The sequence below is a fragment of the Corylus avellana genome, chromosome ca2, assembly GCF_901000735.1.
Source record: "Corylus avellana chromosome ca2, CavTom2PMs-1.0".
NCBI classification, from domain to species: domain Eukaryota; kingdom Viridiplantae; phylum Streptophyta; class Magnoliopsida; order Fagales; family Betulaceae; genus Corylus; species Corylus avellana.
Window position 1 is genome coordinate 5,533,119 of NC_081542.1, and position 22,804 is coordinate 5,555,922.

At 37.1% G+C, this 22,804-nt stretch overlaps 3 protein-coding genes across 3 annotated transcripts in view; 1 reads left to right on the forward strand and 2 right to left on the reverse strand.

Moving 5' to 3' along the window:
* LOC132168933 (protein AUXIN RESPONSE 4) overlaps nucleotides 1-2,380 on the reverse strand; it is an 8,208-nt gene extending 5,828 nt beyond the window's left edge. Inside the window, exon 1 of the mRNA XM_059580030.1 lies at nucleotides 1,012-2,380. Coding sequence (XP_059436013.1) covers nucleotides 1,012-2,208 — 1,197 coding nt within the window. The 5' untranslated portion in view covers nucleotides 2,209-2,380. The remainder of the gene's footprint in view (nucleotides 1-1,011) is intronic.
* Nucleotides 2,381-2,582: 202 nt separating this feature from the next.
* LOC132168930 (aminopeptidase P2) lies at nucleotides 2,583-11,822 on the forward strand. The gene is made up of 13 exons (XM_059580027.1): nucleotides 2,583-3,071; nucleotides 3,819-3,944; nucleotides 4,156-4,275; nucleotides 4,732-5,007; nucleotides 6,078-6,250; nucleotides 6,761-7,012; nucleotides 8,039-8,190; nucleotides 8,591-8,781; nucleotides 9,676-9,784; nucleotides 9,892-10,046; nucleotides 10,475-10,567; nucleotides 11,021-11,101; nucleotides 11,560-11,822. Exons 1-13 carry the CDS (start codon nucleotides 2,757-2,759, stop codon nucleotides 11,629-11,631), a joined length of 2,115 nt encoding a protein of 704 aa, XP_059436010.1. The 5' UTR covers nucleotides 2,583-2,756; the 3' UTR covers nucleotides 11,632-11,822.
* A 298-nt stretch (nucleotides 11,823-12,120) lies between these two features.
* On the reverse strand, nucleotides 12,121-22,350 carry LOC132168931 (long chain acyl-CoA synthetase 7, peroxisomal). Its single transcript, XM_059580029.1, has 23 exons — nucleotides 22,129-22,350; nucleotides 21,357-21,417; nucleotides 21,169-21,246; nucleotides 20,888-20,959; nucleotides 20,706-20,787; nucleotides 20,380-20,485; nucleotides 20,228-20,304; nucleotides 19,399-19,443; nucleotides 19,200-19,286; nucleotides 17,034-17,123; nucleotides 16,836-16,915; nucleotides 16,641-16,734; nucleotides 15,655-15,743; nucleotides 15,477-15,565; nucleotides 15,256-15,385; nucleotides 15,039-15,157; nucleotides 14,722-14,845; nucleotides 14,551-14,637; nucleotides 13,535-13,638; nucleotides 13,370-13,455; nucleotides 12,844-12,930; nucleotides 12,688-12,774; nucleotides 12,121-12,499 (listed from the first exon to the last, which is right to left on the reverse strand). The coding sequence occupies exons 1-23, from the start codon at nucleotides 22,241-22,243 to the stop codon at nucleotides 12,413-12,415; spliced, it is 2,076 nt and encodes a 691-aa protein (XP_059436012.1). The 5' UTR covers nucleotides 22,244-22,350; the 3' UTR covers nucleotides 12,121-12,412.
* Between the last annotated feature and the right edge of the window lie 454 nt (nucleotides 22,351-22,804).

Below are 22,804 nucleotides of genomic sequence, written 5' to 3' on the forward strand. Positions count from 1 at the left end.
ATGGTTCTACAAGCTAAGGAAACTAGAGACATAAGCCTTCACCTAAAAGAGGATTGAATAAGTGAATAAAGCACATTAGTTGCTTTTGTTACAGCACGCTTTCTATCTTAAGACTAAGGGTTTAAAGGTTTAAGTTTTACTGGGGTGAGTTGCAATAACAGTAATACGATGGCTTTAAGTTTTAATTGTTACGAGACATTTGATTTGCTTTGATTTTTCAGTTTATGGAATTCTTATATGCTTATGTTTCTTATTCGAGTGATGCAAAATATTGTCTTCCTACGGGAAGGGGTGTTGCAAGGGAGGTTGTGGGGTTGAAGAGCAGAAAAAGTACAGGAGCATACGGAGTATCTGTTTTGTCGCAATGAAACAACTCTATAACTTAGTCCAATGGAAAATTATTTCTAGGAATGGAATTTGAGTTTTAGTAGGCCATGTCATTGAAAAGTTGAGATGGAGCCCATCATCTTTGCAGCTTGTACCTTGATTTAGTAGTTTCTTCTGAAATACCTTGACTTTACATTTCTACTCTAATTTTTTTTAGAAAAATGTAATCAGTTAGGCACAACACCTAAAATAAGCCACCGGCTAACATTTTTGTATTTATCAACAACAAAAAAAAAAAAAAGTCTGGTTGTTCTGATTGTCAGTCAGGGCCAGCTTTAGAGACCGCCTCTACCATTTAGCGAACAAACCCAACCACATAGAAAAGTTCATATGGTAACCATATAAAGTTGGATAACACTAGCTTGCAATCATATAGAGTCACAAAGCTCCATTTGATGTGCCAGACAAGGCCTCTTTTGGTGTTCTTGGGGGGAACAACTTTAAATTGCTAAACTAGTGTCAAAGCATTCCACCAATTATTATTTGAAAAAAGTCCTGTGAAACCCAACCAAGTGCAAGCTACATTTGAAACTAATGGTCTCATGACATACATAAATAGAAAAGGAAAAAGAAAAAGAAACACACACACACGCAATAGAGTCCCTAGAGATGCAGAATCGTTACCTGAGGCCACCGCCCACCAGAATGAATGACAAGAGCTGCCTGAGGAAGTGCATCCGCTACACGGCGTCCCTCTTCACTCCATTCTTTGGACCAACCACCAGACCAGAGCACTTGCATTGGCGTATCTTTTAACCCATCCGAACCACCCCACTCAGCTATATCAAAGCTGTGATTCATCTTCCTTCCCATACCCACAACCGCTCTCCTGCCATCCCTCCCCCTCAAAAGCACCCTATGTGTCTCGGCATCCAAAACACCAATCCCCCTTGAACAACACAAGTTAATCAACCTTCTATACAAAAACGAAACCCCCAACACAACCTCACTAACCACCGGAATTTCCAAAACCCACAAAGGCAATGCCCCAAACCCTCTAGAATCAGTATCAATAAGCGTCACACTCCTCACTAGCCCCGGATTCTCCAAAATCCAATTCGCGCCGAACCCCAAACCCCAATCGTGCAACACCAAATGCACAGGAGCCAATCCCATTGTCTCCACCACTTGCCCCAACACCCTCCCAATCTCCTCAGGACCCAATTCAATTGGTCTAACAACCTTCCTCTTCGAAACCCGGTTCCCAATTTCCTCATAAGGAATCTGCCCGGTCTCAATCACCTTATCAAACGCCCAAAACAAACCCTTTTCTTGAATTTCATCATACACATCCAAAAGCCCCCCTAACACCCCATTCCCTCCCTCAACGACCTGTTCCACCGACTTATCAGAAAACCCATTTCCTGGTAAATCAATAGCAACCACATGAACCCCTTTTGAACCTAAACCTCTAATAACTTCACGAAAAGAGTAAGAACTAAGACCCAGACCATGAACTAATACAACATTTTCAGACACCACTGGACCGTGTTCTATAGTGAAAACCTCAATGGGTGCTTGGTTGGGGCTCGTTTGGACCTTGACAATGCGGCCCTTCGAGTAGTGCTGGCGAAGATTATTGGGTAGGCTCAAAAACCAAGACTTGGGGTCTTGATGAGGGGCAAGATAAGAGACGGAAATGTAGAGGAATGTGATGAGGGCGACTAAGAGGGTGAAGTAGAACCAGAAAGTAAAGGGGTTTGGAGATGGGGATTTGGAGGTGGGTTGTGAAATGGGTTCGTCGGCTTTGGGTGGTCGAATTTTGGAGTGCGATTGCTTGGGAGATTGAGGCTGGTCTTCCTCTTCGGTTATGATCGCCATTGATGGGGTTTTGGAGGTTTGATAGCAATTACCAGGATTAGCTGGCAGTCGTGGCCGTTGCCGATTGGACGAGGCTGGTGATACAGTGGTCTTGAGCTGCTGGCAGTGGCCGAGACTTGTTCGATGCCACAAATTACCCAAATGAATCCCAGCTCGTACGCAGATTTCAGGCTACCCCATTAAAACGAGAACAAAAAAAAAAAAACCCTCCCTCTCAACTCTCAAGACTGTGTTGACACTTGTTACAGCGCAAGGGTCGCCTGTAAAAGCAAAAGTAGCTTCGACTGTAATATTCTTTTTGGGAAAAGTGGAAAACAAATTAAAAAGTGCTTCACATTCTTTCTCACTTTCTTTTACGACAGAAAAAAATATTATATAATTCGAAAAAGAAAGTATTCGTCGACTCGTCAGACCTTTATCACCAATGACAAAACGTCACCGTTTCGGAACATCCAATTCCGAAGACCCATCTTCTTCTTCTACGATCAGTGATTCCTGTTGCCTCTCTCTCTCTCTCTCTCTCTAAAACTCACTTTCTCCCTCCAAAAATGGTTACTATGTGTTCGCTAACATCAACACTGGTGTGTACTCACTCGTACCCTCGCCACCTCCGTTTCCTCTCTGTCTCGCTCCCAATTTTTCACAAATTCAAAACACACCCCAAACTTTTCACCAAATCACCAAACGCCCCATTCCTCACTGTGCGAAATTGCAGTTCCATTACAGCCAAGCCCTCTTCCGAAATCAAGAGGAACCGCGCCGGTTCAGAACCGGACGAGAAGCTCCGTAGGCTCAGGGAGCTCTTCTCGAAGCCCGGGGTTAACATCGATGCGTATATCATTCCCTCTCAGGACGCTCACCAGGTTGAATTCTCGGGATTTAGTTGAATTTTTGGGTAGTTTTGCATTGAATTTGTGGGTTTTGTGAGCTGGGATTGTGTATTTGTGTTTAGAATTCAATTGGGTTTTGTGTTTTGAGTGGCTGTGATGAAAATTTGAGTTTCTGGTTCGGTGTTTTTTTTTTCCCTGAAGTTTAAGTTTTGGTGGTTTCTGCTGGTGTTTTAGAGGAGAGAATGCAACTGTATTTTGGATGTTTAGGCTGAATTCCTGGGTTTTGGTCTAATTTTTTTGTTAGTTTTGATTGAATTTGTGGGTTTGAATTTAAAATTCAACGGGTTTTTTGAGTGATTGTGTTGAGAATTTTGAGCTTTTTGGCTGAAGTTTGTTTTGGTGGTGTGACAGTGGAGAAGATGCATTTCTAACTTTTTTTTTTTTTTTATATGTGGGATGGTGCGCTGGCTTTAGAATAAGTTGGGTCGTACGTGTTTTGATCATCTGTTGTGGATACGGTTAGTTATCGAGTTATTAAAGTTTTGGTGGTATAATGGTGGTGTCTTAGTTGGGATTCAGCTGGGTTTTTATACAAAAGTTTCTTTCCTTAGCCAAAATTTAGAACTGTTTCAGCATTCTTTCCTCTATACTGTTTTGGCACCAAACATTATTAGGAATTATAGGGATTATGTTTCTTTGATATGTGACTAGGGATTAATAAAATTTCTGCATTAAATGTTGCCTCCGGCATTTTTTAATTGTCTTCATTTTGGCTTGCAGAGTGAGTTCATAGCTGAATGTTATATGAGGAGGGCCTATATATCAGGCTTTACTGGTAGCGCTGGTACTGCAGTTGTCACAAAGGATAAAGCAGCTCTGTGGACAGACGGACGTTACTTTCTCCAGGTTTGAAAGAAGGATACTCTTTGCCTATTCCAACTCTTCAGCTTTAGCTCTGTCCTATATGCAAAGTCAAAACCCTTTTTTTTCCTCTTATTTTCTCGTTGGTCGGGCCAAATCATTATGGCATTATTAGGAAACGAAATTTATGTTTTGATATCTACCATTCTAGCTATATAGTTGTTATTAATACTTTTTTTCTCTCTATAATGATTAGGCTGAGAAGCAGCTGAGTTCTAGTTGGATTCTCATGCGGGCTGGTAATCTTGGAGTTCCTACCTCTAGTGAATGGCTTAATGAAGTTTTGGCTCCTGGTGGTAGGGTTGGCATTGATCCTGTGAGCAATACTCTGCTGCTTAAGATGCCTGCACTAATCTTCTTGTTCTTGTTTTTCTGTACTGTGCAATCCGTTTTATCATTTTTTCTGATTTTGAATTCTCATGTGTTCTTTTCATTTAAAAATTCAGATTTCTCCCATATTTTCCATTTGTAAACATGGAGCATATGCTGAACATTTCAGTTTTGTCATGATTTAGATATTTCATAAAGTATAGAAAATTATCTTTTAATAATCTGATTCACATTCTGACTTACTTGGTAACTTGCACTTTCTGTTAATATGTACTTTGCTTGTTTTTAGTTTGTTTCATTGTTTTTTGTTTTCTTCCCATGATTCCACCTCCCCACCCAACTCATGTATATGTCTTTTTCAACTCATTTGTGCTCACTATAGCTTTCTTTGAACTTGCCTGGCTCTGATGACACAGTGTCTTTGGTATTGTGAAGGGAGCAGTTTCTTTTTTCTTCCGATGCTGCAGAGGAACTGAAGGAGGCCATTGCAAAGAAGAATCATGAGCTGGTTTACTTATATGATTTAAATCTAGTGGATGAAACTTGGGGAGAATCAAGGACTAAACCTCCAAAAAAACCAGTTAGAGTACACGACCTAAAATATGCTGGTTTAGATGTAGCATCAAAGATTTCTTCCCTGACATCTGATCTTGTTGACGCTGGTTCATCTGCAATTGTAATATCAATGCTCGATGAAGTGGCTTGGCTGTTGAACTTGGTAATATTTCTGAACAGCTTCTTCAAAGTGAAGATGATGCATGTAGACCATGTTTCTCAAAATGTGTTGGAATTTTTGCTGATTTGTTCTTGTACGGGGGACTTCCTATAGAGCTTTTTTTTTTTTTTTTGGGAAAACACAAAATTAGTTCCTGTAGTTGCACCGATTTGCAATAAGCTCCCTAGAGTTTAAAAATAACTTAAAGTTTCATGTGGTAAGCATAAGTGGCAAATAACTCCCCACATGGACTTGCCGTTTGAAATTGTGATGGAAAATGTTAATGTGCCACATCATCCCCAATCAAAATTAGAGATGTCTCCTATTATAGAAAATAGAAAAATATAAAGTAAATATATAGAAAAAGAATGAGAAAAAAAATATAAATATTAAAAAACAGAAAAAATAGGAGGGTCAACCACCCCATGCCGGCCAGAGGGGGTGGATGAACCACCCCCAAGGCCAAGAGGGTAGTTTGGCCACCTCCTGTAGGCGAATATTGGGTGGTTCGGCTACTCCCTTTGGCCGGCCTAAGGGTGGTTGATCCCCTTGTTTTTTGTTTTAGATTTATATATATAGGAGACACATGTCTAATTTTAATTGGGGATGACGTGGCACATTGACAAGCAAGTTAATGTGGGAAGTTATTTGTCACTTATGCTTACCATGGGGAATTCAAGTCATTTTTTAATCCCTAAGTAACTTATTGCAAATCGGTGCAACTATAGGGACTAGTTTTGTATTTTTTTTTTCCCATTTTTTTTTGTTGGGGGGAAGGGGGGTTGGGTTGCCCGGACAAAAATTGTAGCTAATTCATACAAACTCATCTAATAAAGTGACATGTGTCCCTTAACATGTGTTTCTCACATGTTTTTTTAATAGTTATAAGACACGTGGCACTTTATTAGATGAGTTTGTATGAATTTGCTACAATCCAGTTTGTAGCAAATTCCTGTCCAGGTTGCCCTGCCCCAAAGAGAGCTGAACTTGTAAGTCCTAATTAGTTATCCACGTATTACTCCTGCATATATCTCTTGATCCTTTAATTGATACTTTCGATTTTTATTTTGCAGAGAGGAAGTGATGCTCCACATTCACCTGTTATGTATGCATACTTAATTGTGGAGATTGATGGGGCAAAATTATTTATAGACAATACTAAAGTCACACCAGAGGTGATGAATCACTTGAAGAATGCAGGCGTAGAGTTGAGGCCATATGATTCTATCCTTTCTGAAATAGAAAAGTAGGTTTGGGAGTTCTGTTTCTTTGTCCCTCTCTCTTTCTCTATATACACGTGTGCACACACGCGCTTGCACCCTGTTGTGCATAGGTGTAGTGTTTCATGCAGTATATGTGAATGTTTCTACGCTATCTTTCTAAAATTTATTCTTTCTAGTTTTGTTTTTAGAGAAGCCGTACATGTTGCACAAGTACAAATTGCTACTATCAATATGCTCATATGGGGCCATATCAAACATGCACAAGAATGTACGACCCCTTTTAAATGGTGAACTGGCTTTGGTATCAATCTATTACACTGTAGGAGGTTTAGACTCATAGGCTGTGAAAATAAGGTGAACCATGGTCAGTTTATTCACGTGTATAATGCTGTACATGCAGACTTTTATCTTTGTCTGAGATAGGTACCAACATATTGGATCCTAGGGTGCCTTAGGCATGCTGTTACATGCATACTGGGGGAAACTCATTTCATAAGCAGTGAATCTGAAAAATTACTAATTTCCTTTTTCAGTTTGGCAGCGCAGGGGACTCACCTTTGGCTGGATACATCATCTGTTAATGCAGCCATTGTGAACACCTATAAGTCTGCCTGTGACAGATATATGGGGAGCCTCAGGAATAAAACCAAAGGTATGAAGATGCATGACAGCTCCAACGGTCAGTCTGGTGGACCCGCTGGAGTGTATAAACCATCCCCTATCTCTATCGCAAAGGCTGTGAAAAATCATGCAGAGCTAGAAGGGATGCAGAATTCTCATTTAAGGTAATTAATTGCACCCTGTGTGACCGGCTATCTCTCTTGATAATTTAATGTGGCTGTTTTGCATTTTATTATTTGATTTCAATGCCTTAATGATAACCTTGAATCATTTATGCAGACAATAGAATGATTTAGAATGTAGCTTTAAGGTTGGTATGTTTGTCGTTTACCCCATGGTTTTAGTTAAGTTTTGAAACTTAAAGAAATAATATGAAGGAAATAATTGTTTTTGTCATTTTAAAATGGACTTTCATTGATAGCTCATTTGTTCTTTTTTAGAGTGCCACAAATTATTCATTGGAAGGAGCTTTAACGGAATTTAGTTCCTGAATGCAGATTACTTCATTCATTAATCCAATTGAGTATATCCTCTATTATTTCAAGGAATTTTCTCTTAACTAAAGATTATTCCAAATTATTTTCTTTCTTCTTTTTTTTTTTCTTCAGTTTTTTTTTTTTTTCATTAGAATTGCTAATTATTTTTCTTCCCGTGTGCTGCCTGTTCTTTCCTGCATATGGGCAGATTTTCACTCCCATGTTTGTGATATGGGTCAATGATCATATCGCTTTATATGTATAAGAGAAGAGGGGAATTAAAAGCTGAAATTAGAATGAAAATTATTGATGCATGATTAACTATACTAATGAAAAAAAAAAAAAAAAACTAAACTATTCCATTAGTCCATCAGATATAGTACCTTTTACTAAAATGGCCTTAAGTATCTCTTATGTGACATTTTTTGAATAGATTATTTGTGGAATTCTGATGAAAATAATATTTTCTCGCAGTACTGGGAGAAACTTTTGAAAAAGAAATTGTAAGCAAGAGCAGGATAATAGTCAGTCTCCATAGGCATGCATGAAGGTGCTCTTTTTTTTGGGGGGGGGTTGTCAAACTTATTTTTGTTTTGTACGGAAAGCTTGAATCTGTATGGTTTGTACGGAAAGCTTGAATCTGTATGGTCACTTACAAAAATGAATTTCATTTAGAACTTTGGGGAAGATGTGACTGTGATATCTTCTATGCAGGGATGCTGCTGCTCTAGCACAGTTTTGGGTCTGGCTGGAAGATGAAATTCATAAAGATGTGAAACTAACAGAGGTGGAAGTTGCAGACAAACTTCTTGAATTTCGTTCAAAGCAGGCTGGTTTCATTGATACAAGCTTTGATACTATAAGCGGTATATCGAATTACCTAATTTTCATTATAAGTTTTTTAATTATGAAGATTTTAGATCAAGTTCGGCTTCTAAGTGGCATATCAACTTCTGTAATTTTGACTAACGTTTCTCAATTCACTGCAGAAACTTACTCTATACTTCTAAACTTCTGTACTGTTTCTCTCTCTCTCTCCTCCCCCCCCCCCCCCAACAAATCGGTTAAGGATTTGGAGAGTATTCATCTTTGTAACATGCTTGCCCATGATTTTTGTTTTATTTTTACAAGCTTGTGGTTTTGTTGCATTTGGTGCTTATTAAAAGGATATTGTGTCTGTGTCTTTGCAAATTGTAACTAATAGTATGCACAGATGTTTCTATCTGTTATTAAACCTCACTGCTCACAGTTAGGGTGTTTTTCCAGCTTCTGGTGCAAATGGGGCTATAATACACTACAAGCCAGAAACTGAAAGTTGCACTGTTGTGGATGCAAAGAAACTCTTTCTATTGGATAGTGGAGCTCAATATGTTGATGGTACTACTGATGTAACCAGGACAGTACATTTTGGTGAACCTACTGCACGACAAAAAGAATGCTTCACTCGAGTTTTACAGGTAGCTGAAATTTTTTTTTTTTTTTTCTTTTTAAAAATTCTATAGACTTCCACTGAATTTTGTAGATGGAGGGCCTCATGGTTGCGTAAAGTAATTTACTTAAATTGATTTGGTCAAGAATTATATAATAAAGAGAAAAAATGATTTTTCTTTAAGGTTGCTTGCTGTCTTGATTCAGGTGCTAGAAAAAAAAAAAATTGATCAGTAATAATCAAGTTTTATAAAAAGCGTAAGGCACCCCTACGTACACTAGAAGTATACAAGTGAAAATACCTAACTAGAAAAAGAAAAGAAAGAGAAGAAACCGAAGCTCACCCACAAAAGAACCCCAACAGACCCACCCAAATTCCCTCAAAAACAAACGCCCAGAGAAGCCCAAAGGCCCTCAAAACCCATACAAATCATTCCGGTGCTAGAAAAATTAGGGTGGGGTTGCTCAAGGTCTTAAGTTCAAATATTCCCTATAAAATGTTTTCCTGTGGTTGTTGACTGTAGTGATACTACTTTACAGCCTATCACTATTACATCTCTTACCAATATACCATCCTATTCTCTCATGGTGGGACAGAAATATATACAGAATTTTGGACTTAGAGAAATATAAATCTTTTATCATTTCAAAGTATTATTGCATCTTATGTGAAAGCAATCTGTTATTTTATGCATCTTGGTTTTGGGTAGCGTCCCTCAATGCTTGCTTGGGTAAATAATTAGTGTGAATAATATATATTGTTTGTAGGATGTGTAGTATGGTTTTTTTTTTTTTTTACCTATCAAAAAAAAAATGTGTAGTATGGTTTTTACTTTTATCCTGTTCTTCTCAAGAGTTAAGATGGCTAATTTTGGCTTTTATGAACAATATTTTTGGATTTTTCTGATAGTGTCCAATTGCAGGGTCACATTGCTCTTGATCAGGCAGTTTTCCCTGAAGGTACCCCTGGTTTTGTACTGGATGCATTTGCTCGTTCTTCCCTGTGGAAGATTGGACTTGATTACCGGCATGGTACATGTCTTAGCGTCAACTATCTTATTATGTGGTTGTGAAGTCTCCAATGAAGTGAATCTTTTTCACTTGATGAATGATTATTTCCTTTTCCCTTCCATTTTAAGGAACTGGGCATGGTGTGGGAGCTGCATTGAATGTCCATGAGGGCCCTCAAAGTATTAGCTTTAGATATGGAAATATGACCCCCTTATTGAAAGGCATGATTGTCAGCAATGAACCTGGCTACTATGAAGACCATGCCTTTGGTATTCGAATTGAAGTATGCTCTTCAGCTACTCTTTTATGTTCTTGGAAATTCACTTCAGCTGCAAATTCACTGTATTGTTTACTATCTGTGCTGAGTTCTTTTTATTAGGTTACAGTAGATAAAATTGGGTTTATTTCTGACCTGAATCGAATGTCTTCATCATTTCATGGATCATTGGCTAGACAAAAATCAATACATTTGGTGTAAAAGAAGAAAATATATGCAAGAGCCAAGTAAATACAAATATTTAGGAGGGCTTGCATTACCAACTTGTTAGGCGATACACAAAACATATGGTTTTTTTCTTTTCCTTTTTGTTGATGCTGGTTGCTCTTCTTTTAAAATGTTTGTTGCTCTTCTAGATGTTAAGATGTGACATTTTTTTGCTTATCAATCTGGCACACAGTTGCATTATAATTTAGGTTTTCTTTCTTTTCCAGAATCTCCTTTTTGTGAAAGAGGTCAACACAGCTAATCGTTTTGGTGGGGTTGGATACCTTGGATTTGAAAAACTCACATTTGTCCCCATTCAGGTATGCTAATGTTTGCCCAGTAGGTAAGGCTGTTTGAGAAATCAACACCACTGCACAGATGTGTTTTGAAATTGGTGAATATACACGGATTGTCATAAACATAGTACCTTTTTGTATACTTATATACAAAAAGGTTTATACCATGTTTATGACAATCCGTGTATTTTTTTTGGAACTCTGGATCATATTAATTATTAACATAAATTTTGAAATAATTAAGAAAGTATTTTGAAATTTCATGCTAGCCGCCTCTTATAAGAGGGCCAGCTGAGTTTATAAATGAATTAACAAGTCTTTACATTGATAAGAATGCCCTCTAGGGATTATTTTATTTTGTCCACTTTCTGAGCTATTGATTTGAGTTTCTGTTGCAGCTCCAGTTGTCTGTCTAAAACTAGTATAGAGAATTTTTATTTTTGGATGCTTACTGTCTTTGCTGGTTTTTTCATGCAGAGTAAATTGGTTGACATATCTTTGCTCTCTGTTGCGGAGGTTGATTGGCTTAATGAGTACCATTCACAAGTTTGGGAAAAGGTATACGACACATCAAGAAACTGTTTCCATTCTTATGTACTTTTTGGCTTTGGTGTGTTGGAAGAAGTCAAGAGTCATGGTGACAATTCCTAAAATATGTTTTCTAAAGATCTCATGTCGAAATGATGCTATCTGAGAACCAAACATCACACCTACCTTTGCAGATCTTTACATAATATGAGAGAGAGACTTCTGTGGGCATTTTTAATGTCATGTTACTGGTGTAGAATTAAGATATGTTTTTGTGCATGGTCCACACTTTGTCTTTTCTCTAGAATTCTAGCTTTAAAGGTGTATTTAGAGGGTTAGAACTTGCATATTCTGCTCATTTTAGAAGGTAGAGAATTGTTATGTTATCTGACAATTATCTGAGTTCTGCATATACATCCTCATGTATAATTAGTAATTCTGACATAGCTTGCTTCTTGTTTATGATTACTAACCTAGAAGTGTGACAGGTGTCACCACTGCTGGATGGTTCTGCTCGTCAGTGGCTTTGGAACAACACAAGGCCACTTGTCAAACAGTGATTCTTAGATTATCTTTATTCTTTGTTGGACTTTGGTCAAATTCTTTGTTGGACTTTAGCTTTTGACCAGTTGTTTTGCATAGTTTATTCCTTTATACATATAATGTTGAAAAATTGTAACATGTACTGTACGTACACTTTAGTTGCAAGTTCTTGCTATTTGAGAAGTACTAAGATTGCATTCAAAGGTTTTATAGTTGCCAAAGTAAGAGCCTATGTAAGACGTAACAAGATCTGTCCAATGCTATCTTCTGTCACCTGGGTTTTGAGGCCTAGCGGAAAACTCAGATAAAAAAGTTAATGTAGAAGATTGCACACCATTATGAACTAATAGGATTGGCTGCAATCGCCTGTCCGACTACAGTTGAGAGACTCCCGATGGGACTTGCATATGAAAGAAGTGAGTACAGCAAATGCATCTAACCAGCTATGAAGGTTCTCATCTTCCTGATGTGCCTAGATAATGGGCAATCATAAGCACCCAATGCAGTTTAAGTTAAGATTCTTCATGAATGGAATTCCAGAAACGTTGATGTCATCTTTGTTACATAAACTTTGAGCGTTTTTCATAACAAAAAATGTTTGACCCCATATAGGGCTAAAAATAAACAAATCAGAATACCTATGAAGTCCAAGTAATGAAAACCACATTTCTTCAACAAATATAAATCCTAAAGAAGCGTGGCAGATTACAACAATCAGTCTTGTGATCACAGAAACTGGAAGTATGATTTTTTTTTTTCCTTCATGTAGCTTAAATGGACTTCAGGTCATGGCATTATTTATGGTGCTGGGTCCGATTTAGAAAGCTCAGCATACATGTCTGATATTTGTTTGGCAAAGTATGCCTTTGCTTGGGGCCTCTTGACCTGCAACATAATTCAGGTCAATATAGTGAAATACTCTTTCCCTTCTCATTCTATGCTTTGTTTGGAGCAGACAGAGATGCAGAAAACACCTGTCCAATTTACTTTCCCTTCTGTCTTTTGACATTTAAATGGGGCATTAGGGTTATCAGGGCCTAAGGTCTTCTGAGGAAAAAGAATCAGACGTTTACCTTGAATGTTGGAGTGAGAAGGTCATTCTCCGAAGTGAACGGTTCAGGCACCAAAGTTACAGCTTTTACAAATTCAAAACCTCTCAGCTGCATAGCCAAAAGAAAAACATCAGAAACAAAGAACTTTAAAAATTGAAGAGTATCTCAAAACATTACCTGAGCTTCCCTTCCAACATCATCCATATCAGCAAGAACTGCAGCTCTCGCTCGTGGATCATTGCACAATTGTCCTAAATTTTCATACTGTGAAATAATGCAATAAGAGAAAACCATTAAAATGGGAAGAAAAAAATACGGAAAAAAAAACTCCACTGTTGCCAATGATGCTTCATATGGAAGCAGAATGGCACTGGCACAACATAGAAATTAATCATCAGTTAAAAATCTGGCCTCCAATTCATGTTTAAGCACTCACACGAGCTAAAATCAGCTTTATTTAAGAAACAAACCTCAAAACATGCTTTTTAAACCAACTAAAAACTAAAAATCCAGTGCTGGTTTCCTCGTTCAATGATATAAACTTATCATGCTGTACATTATGGTTAGAGATGAAAAGCGATGGCGCCATATGGTCGATTTCTGAATGGCCTTTAAAAGAGAAATGTTTCAACCAAGCAGGTTTCAGACCTGATGAATAAAAAAAGCAGCATGATAATAAATCTTGCAGAGTCAACTTAACTACCTTGATTCCCACTGATGCGGCCCAATCTTTCATTACATCTGGTTCCACTGCAATTACAGCTACTAGACTCGAGTTCAAGCTATCACCTAATAACAATTCAGTAGTCAGCATAGACCATAGCTGAAGAGTTTATTTTATTATACAAAGTAACTTCCATTTCCTTACCATATATGAAACATTGAGAAATAAATTTGCACTTGGCATACACGTTCTCAATCTTCTCCGGTGCTATATACTCACCCTGTGCCAACTTAAATATATTCTTTTTCCTGTTATAAGTTGACAACAAAAATTCAATGAGATCCCAGATTCTGTATAATTGTCATACTGAATCAAATGATTTACAGTCAGAAGACCCTACGAGAAAAGGGAGAGTGTCATACTATTTTTCTCAAGGTTTGAACTTGCCCCAAGGACACAGTGAAAGCCAAAGCCCTAATTATCTGGATTCCTCAAAAGATTTCTTATATATACTATGGTGAAGTATTAAAAACAGCCAAAATAGGCTTTCTAATATATATAAGTTGGCCCATATCTACTTTGGTCTACTTTAACCTACAAGATATACAGAGGCAGGATCGGTTTATACCTGATGTAAGCATTGTTATATTTTTTGTATTGTGCACCTTTTTCCAAGCATGTGGTTGGACTTGGATTAAGTTTTCTCCCCGTGCTTGACATGTGTGACGTATATCAAGTTGTTATTAAGTGAGAAAAAAGCCCACCCATTATGGTTATCCCAATTATGACATATCAAAATTCACTATGTGAACTTAAGGATGATGTCTGGTGGCACTTAACCAATGTGATTTTTAGCATGCATGACAAGCACAGGAGGATATTTATTAGCGGCTGGCATGATGATAGATGGCCTTTTATTGAGGACAGAAGAATGCTTGTTTTACGGTTACTTTCAACCACTCCCTATAAAATTAGTTGCGACAGCCACACGTATCGAAATCTGCCACAAACATCGACAATGAATCTTCCAAAAACCTTGTCTTTTTTCCAGTGAAGCCAGGTCTAGTTGGTCTTTCACTTGTCATGGTTCAACTGGCAATCTTCAGAATTTAGAGAGATTAGTTCTTGACTTTTTGTTGCAATTAGATGGGGTAAGTACTACAAGCAGTGCCACCATCAATTCTTTTAGATAACATGATAGAAAAATAGTAAAATCTTACCTATCAATAATCTTAAGGCGGCCTCCAGGTAACCACAACCCAATGTCTCCTGTGTGCAGCCATCCATCATTATCAATTACTTCTCTCCTGTTTCATCACCTTTATGGTCAGGTAATTAAAGTACTAATGTATTTTAGTTACACAAAGTAATAACATATGCAAGATGAGTACGATTGGACTTCGTCCTTGTAGTAGCCTTGAAACACAATGGGACCCCTCACACAGATTTCACCACGAGGATGAGGCTGATCTTCGGAGGTATAGTTCATCTCAGGAACATCCACAAGTTTGATTTCTGAAAGCGAGAAAGGGAAATACAGCTAAGCACAAATCACAGCAAACATGCTGAAGGAAAATTTTGAATCTGGTAACCAGAAACCAAAATCCAATCAAGCATATAGGTGTGCCATAAACCAAAATCCAATCAAGCATATAGGTGTGCCATAATTTTATTTAGTTAATTTCAATGCCATTACTCAAGAACTTACCACAGGCAGGATTAGGGGACCCAACATGACCAGATAGAGTATCACCCTCGTCCATTATGCTTATGACACAAGAAGTCTCGGTCATGCCATATCCTTCAATTACTTGACAGCCAAAGCACCTGTTATTTGGGGTAATGTTCACAGTAATAATGTATTAACATCCAAAGAGAACCATTCTACATTCTATAGTCCATATATTCCAAGACATATGACTTACACCCTCAAGAAGTCCATGACATCAGGAGACAATGGTGAAGCACCCGATCCCATAAAACGGACTCGTCCTCCAAGCTTTTCTTTTATTTTATTGAATACCAATCTGTCCCACATTGGTGATGGATTCCGGCCTGAAATGATGGTATTACATGAATCAACAAATGACCAAAACGCAATAGCAGCAGGCCCGATCAGTGAACTTATGTTGTATAGCACACATACCACTCATTATGGCTTGCTTCTTGGAGTTGTAGGCAGCTCTAAATAGTCTCTCCTTCAGCATTCCAGAAGCCATTACAGCATTTGTAATTCTATCACAATACACTAAATTAGACCTGATGCAGTTACAATACAAATTGTAATCAAATGAGTAATTTAAATAGCACAAAGTCATGATTACCCAGAGTATATTCGATTATACAACCGAGGAACACTGCAAAATATCGTTGGCCTAAGAGCAGCCAAGTCATCCATCAATTTCAGATTGTCCTGAAAATAAGAAGAGAGCCATATGTAAAGCACGTACAAAGAAAAACCATAAACATTACTTAAACTTGTTCAACAGCCGAAAGTGTACATTATCAAGAGAAATGTGCTGTCTACTGTGCATCAACATTAACATAGCACCGAAAACTTTATTTTTTTACTGTGAATCACCTTATAGGCAACCATCAGAGCCACATTAACTCCTTCAGAAATCTATGCAAAACAGAGCTATGCGGTTATGCTATATTTAGATATTCATTGCTAGGGAAAGTTCAATTATTTTCAGTCGGTGTACAACTTTGAGCATCCAATTCTTGTACGGTCATAAGAAACTACAATAGCTAGTTTTATTTAAAAGCTGCACCAGAAGTACTAAGCTGTTATACTACCTCAGGCACTAACGTTAATGCTGTATGTAAATACAATAGAAGTTAGGCACCAGTTGTCAGGACCAACACTAGCTTGAAAATTAAAATACTGAAAGTCTTTCTTCTTTTTTTCTTGTGGGGACGTTTATCAACTCAAGGTTGAGAAAGTTTGAATTTTGAACATCTTATCTGTATGTTGTGTAATGCAAAAGGTACGTTAATGCTAACGGCACAGTCGAACAATGAACAGGAATCTACAAATAGATGAGATAAGTTTCAAATACTGTAATATGTGGCTCCTGTAGTTACTTATTTGGCATACTAGAATGCCAAAATGGAGTCCATATTCTAAATCCAAGTAATAAGAACAAATACAGGAGCATAAAAAACATTATTTGACTTCCATTTCCTCTATTTTGATGATATATATATATATATATATAATGTATGTAATTTGACAGATATAAACAATTATATGCTCAAGGTTCTCAAACACGAGTTATAAAACTTAATATTCAAATGTAACACATACCCCTTGATAGAAACCAATAGCCACACCATAGTACACAGAGACAACTTGGTTTGTTCGTTCATAGATGTGTGCCAAAGGAAGATACGACATGTAACTGTCAAAAGTAACATATTGTAAAAAAACATTTGGAAATTTAAAAGCATTATAGTAACTTTCAATTTGATGGGTATATTCTGTAATAAATAAAGCACTCACATGTCAGCAGGATTGAATTTGATCGAATGAGAAAAACCAGCAGCACTTGAAATCAGGTTTCCATGTGTCAATACAACTCCCTTTCCAGAAGGATAAACGAAAAGAAAAATAAAAGCATAAAACTATGCCATTTAGTACATGGTAAATGGGTGAAGGTGACAAAATTAACATAGAAAGCGTACAAAACAAGTGCGCTACCTTTGGTGTTCCAGTAGTACCACTAGTATAGCATATGGTTGCAATATCTTCAGGCTTAGGAGGGCAAAAAGGCAGCAGGCTACTGCGGCCCTAAAAGAAAATCTACTGTAAGGTGATGAAACATATAAACTTTTTCACTTACATATTCACCGTCAGAAAAAAAGAACAGATTTGGAATCTTTATTTTGCATTTAAGATCAATAATCACAAGACTAGTTATAGATTGTGAATTGAGGTAAAAGATAATCAGGTTATAATATTTCATAACAGGCTAACATCAATAGAATCAAGAAATATATGAGAAACACTCTGTACGTGAAGTAAAGGATTTGGATGTTGTAAATAAAAAACAAAGGCCTAATTATGACCCTATCAACTTAGTTGTGTTCAACTTTCAACACGTGTGCTGTGCAATACACCACAATTATGGTAAATAAAAATAATCACACACAAGAATACTCAAATTTACGAGGTTCCCTCAATGTGAGATACGTCCACAAGCGGAGATGATCATGAAGAAACTCACTAACCAAAGACGGAGTACAAAAATAGTGAAGAAAAAACACTCAAACCCAAAGCCCCAATACACCCAAAATCTCACTCACACAAAAGAGGTTATTTCCTAGAAGAGAAAACAAAAGAGAAAAAATAGGGCTTGCGGCTCTCTCTCATCATTGGCAACATTGACTAAATTTGCGAAACTTTTTTTTATTTTGTTATCTTCTAGTGTCTTGTTTCAATACCTTACGAAATCTTATGTAATGCCCTATTTGGTGATACTAATAGCACTCCACATCTTTTGAATCTAACCAAGATTTTACATCTTTTGTCGATTGTGACTTAAATCGAGACTGCCTAGCTCTGCCATTATTTTCCTTGTTAGGCCTATTCCCTTCCACTCTTTGGCTCAAACCTCGCCACAAGCCTATCAATCTGATCATTGACAGGTTTTCTCATTTTTCATGTGACAAAAGAGTTTTAATCACCTCTTTCAATTCTAGAGTTTTTTTCCCATACAATAATATCATAACCAGATGATTATACAAAGGTGAAGCAATGCTAACAAAAGTATCGATTTATCTTCTTCAATTTTCACTCAAAAGTTCACAACTATGAATTCATTATGTTAAACTTGTTGAGGTACTCAAGCAAATTTGTATTTCCTCCATCTGTAAACCATAAAATTGCTTCTTCACATATACTTATTCGTCAAATTCTTCACCATGTGCACACTCTAATTTCTGCCAAATTGTCTTAACCTTTTCTTCATCAATGAACTCCTACATAGCTACTGGCCACCCTCCCATTAGTAGTACTGAGTGCACTGGATGTCTTATTGGCACCAATGGCTAGGTCCCTAACTCCAATTTTTTTAACACAAAAATCGCAACATTATGAATAACTTCATCTGACAGGTATAAACGAATCGCACTGATAGCTTTGGCATCCATCTCTTTCCACTCATCATCTCTTCGCATTTCCCAATAACACCTTATAGGGCTGAATAAAAAGATCTTTCATCCTTTCTCTGCCAAAAAGAGAAGTTGTTCTTGCCATTCAACTTGGTACTCACCCTATTTACCATAATCATCAATTTAAATATCGAAACTTAGCTCTGATACCACTTGTTGTAAAATAGACCAAAATTATGGTAAATAAAAATAATCACACACAAGAACACCAACATTTATGTAGTTCCCTCAATATGAGGTATATCCATAGACGGAGATGATCACGAAGAAATTCACTAGCCAAAGATGAAGTACAAAAATAGTGAAGAGAAAACCACTCAAAAGCCTCCTTTTATAATGCATGAAAGTCAGTGCTCAAGAGGGAAAAAATAAAGTCACAATGTTTGCTCAACAATTACTCTCCTACTTGGAGAAGGAGAAAACAAATTGGGGCCCACAGCCACAAGTAGATCGGTGAAAGTCACATCAACAATGTGAAAAGTGTCCAGTTGAATAAATGGCTGTCATGAACCTTGTCAAAAAAATTTGAACTTTAAGCACGTCTTGACCCTTGTCAAAAACCATCACCCAATTGGATAGATATAGAAGTACAACCATGCAAAATCTATGATTTTTTTTTGTCAGACCATGAATATATTAATATGATCAGAATTCCATTCTTGGAGGAAATGAAAAGTGAAATTTCCAACTTTACCTCACTGATTAATTTCAAATATGATATAACCTTCATTCCAGATGCTGACGGAAGAGAAGGTAAATATTCATCCATGCCTCCCACTACCTATGTCATTATGGATGCAGGGAAAAAAATACATCAGAAAACTGCTGACAAGCATCTAGCATTCTTTTAACTTTATAAAAAAATACAGCAACGAGATTTTAGGAGTACACACCACTATAAGACGTACAGATGGAATCTCAGATAGGAAGCTCAACAACTGCAAGTTCCAGGAGAAGGATATAAGATATGTTGCAAATTGGGAATCAAAATGCAGTTTATCAGTGATGAAAGTCATAGAAAATGTAGATATCTGATTCGGACAAAAACAAGAAGCAATATGAAACTGAAATGGGATTGCATGTCCAGCCAGATCATTGAAGCCCATAAGGAAGCAGGGTCATAGACTTCAAATTATCAGGGATAATTCTGTTATATGTGGCCAAAAGGGGTACTACCAACCAAACCTTTGGCAAGAAATGCTGAATGAAATCTCAAACAAATGAAAGACATTATGCTTCTTAAGAGATAAAAAATATAAAAACAAGTTACACATGTGAGAAACCTGATTTGTCAGGCAATCTGTTTGCAATGAGCAACAAAAAATCCAATACACGAACTAGCATTTTCAACACAAATTGAAAATTTTCTGAAAGGTCCTCACATACTGAAAATAATAAAATATAAATTATTGTATGCCAAGTTTCCATTAATCAAAGAATTTATGACCACAAGATGTGTGGATGAATGCACACACATGGTTTAAAATCTCGCCAGTATATCACAATGCATTGAGAATCGGAATAGACATATTAAAATATCGTTCAGAAATATATTGGTCACAATATCAGAAAATATTAGAAAAAATAGCAGAAATATCTAAATTATCAAAATATATGAAAAATATAAAAAGAGGAAAAAAACACTGAAAAATATCAAGTGCGTAATCAGCCTTTTACCAGTCGATATTATTGGAAACTATAGGAAAGTAAGATCAAACTCACGCTGTTCAAAGTCTGTGGGACACAAAAAATAGCCTGGACACCAGCATGATTCACAGCAAATTTAACAGCATCTGGACCTGCACATAGAAAAATATACTGTCAGAGCAGGCTCAACAGACTAGGAAGATACATTTAGACAATTAGATACACACCAAGAGTGTCATACAGGGGAACCGAGATATATGAATAAGCTGAGCAGGCATGATCCACAATCAGCCACTCCGGTCTATTTATAAAATAAATTCCAATGCAAGCTCCCTGTTCCATGAGACACCAGACGAACCAATCATATTTTCAGTACTAAAATATTCGTGAAATGACAACTTCTAAACTAAGAGGTCCACATAGGCTGCATTTGGTATACAAGCTAAACACCATAGATGAGAACAAGAGTTATGAGCTTATCCAATTGCAACTAAGTTGAGGATTACAGGGGTCCTTAAAAAAGAAGAATCTAAGTACTCTAGAAGTGACTAACTTTTTGTAACCCATGATACTGTAGGCCAGAACCTATTGCTTCGCGAGCAGTTCCAGCTTCCCCATATGTCATCCACTTGTACCTTCAGTTTTAAAGAACATGTCACAGATACTTATGCGGAGAAGGCTAGTGATGTTTAATCAACAGGAGATACATTCTTAAGTAATTGATAGCCAACTTACTCTCCAATTGTACCATCTATCCGAGTTCGCGTACCCAAGTATTTGTAATCATGGAAAGTTTCAACAGCATGCCTGTATTCACATATTTTGAGAAATATCTTATCTCTCCCATTATGTAATAAGTTTAGGCAAAAAGCTCAAAGCACATATAGTTGCAATAGTTCTCCTAAAAACAAATTATATAAACAACAAAAAGCGCATTCAAGGCAGAGCATATTTACAACAAATACAAAAGCATAAAAGCCAAGTGCAAGTTTAACCAAAAGAGTAAGAACCCTCACACGAAATTATCATGAAGCGTCCCAATTTCAGGATGGTCAGCAAATCTACTTACGAGCTTCAAAGGAGAACGTGCTGATCTGCCACCAAAAAGTAACAAAGTTTCATGTTGTCCTAGAAAAGAAAAATGGAAACAGCATACCTACAAGTAACGAAGTGAAGTAGAAACAGAAACAAGAGTAGTGAGTACCTATGCACATTCCACTTGCCTGTTTGCAACTTTTCTGGAAGAGCTACACTGTAACCCAGCCCTGCTCAGAAATTGAACCCAACATTTTGATGCCCAAGAACATAAAATATAAAGAAAATTCACACATATAACCAAAAAGAGAGTTAAGTCCTAATGAGTTTTAGGGAGTGGTAAAGCATTACTCGTTCCAAGAGGGAGAGAGAGAGAGAGAAAAAAAAAAAAAAAAAAAAACATAAGTTAAAGTCCAATGCAAACGAGTTGAGAACGCGGAAAACAGAGTAATTGATCAGTTATTGAACACAAAAAATCTTAGAAACGATTTATTTTTTTCCTCCACTATTTCAGATACGACGACACATTTAACAATATAAAAAAGAACCAAAACGGCGAGTTTTCATTGTTTTCGTAGTAAATCAGTTTTCCGAAACAGTTTGAGAAAAACAATCTGGTCTTCCAGAGCTACAAAACAAACGTGTCCTACGAATCAGAATTACAATCTCACATAAGCTGCAGAATCTTGTTTGTTAGCTACTGTGGGTAGCTGGGTTCCAGTTTGTTGGAGTTGTTTTCGTTAATAAAGTTGCTCATTCATCTAAAAAAAAAAGCTATAGAATCAAAGCAGCCACAATATCTACTACACAACTCCAAATTTTATCTGATCAGACAAAGCTTCCATCGCTCAATTGCTCCTTATGCTTATATACTAACAAGTTTTATAAATTAATACATACATATATGATATATTATTATACGTCGTAGAGAGAGAAAGTACCATGAACGAACTCTCCAGCTGTGAGGTTAGCTTGAACAAGGGAGTGGGAATTGTCGGAGGTGGGAAGGAGGTGGCATTGGATGGCATGGAGGCGACGCTGCGCCGGAGATTCCATGAGAACAATATTTTCTCGGGAAAATGATCGCCAAGAATTTTCTCGGAAAATTATTGGTGGAAAAGTTGGTCGAGCTTTGTCTTCCTGAAAAATTATGAGACGCAGTGAAAGGGGGCACGCGTTTTAATGTGATGACGATGATGAGAGAATGACAATTAGGATAAGATCAGAGCCGTTGCATTCAGCTTATTAGTAGTTAGTATAATAGTATAATACGTTGCGTCTCGTCAGCACTCAGCAGGTGAGATATAGGTCACCACGTGGCGGTTCCCGCTAAAATTCGATCCACCGTTCTTTTACCCAATTTATCTCAAAATTGTTTGATTTTTTAAAATATTTTTCATTTGAGTTTATATATATAGATATAGACTTTTAACCTTATATATCTAAATACAATCAAGTAGTCACATGGAAATGGTTCCAACCCATAAGGAAGGGAGACCCTCTTTCAAAGTCAAACAAATATTTTTACTTCCCTTATTATGCTTATGCATGACGTTTTCTTCACAAGCCTTATCTTATTATTATTATTATAAAAAGCCTTATCTTATTTGCGTTCAC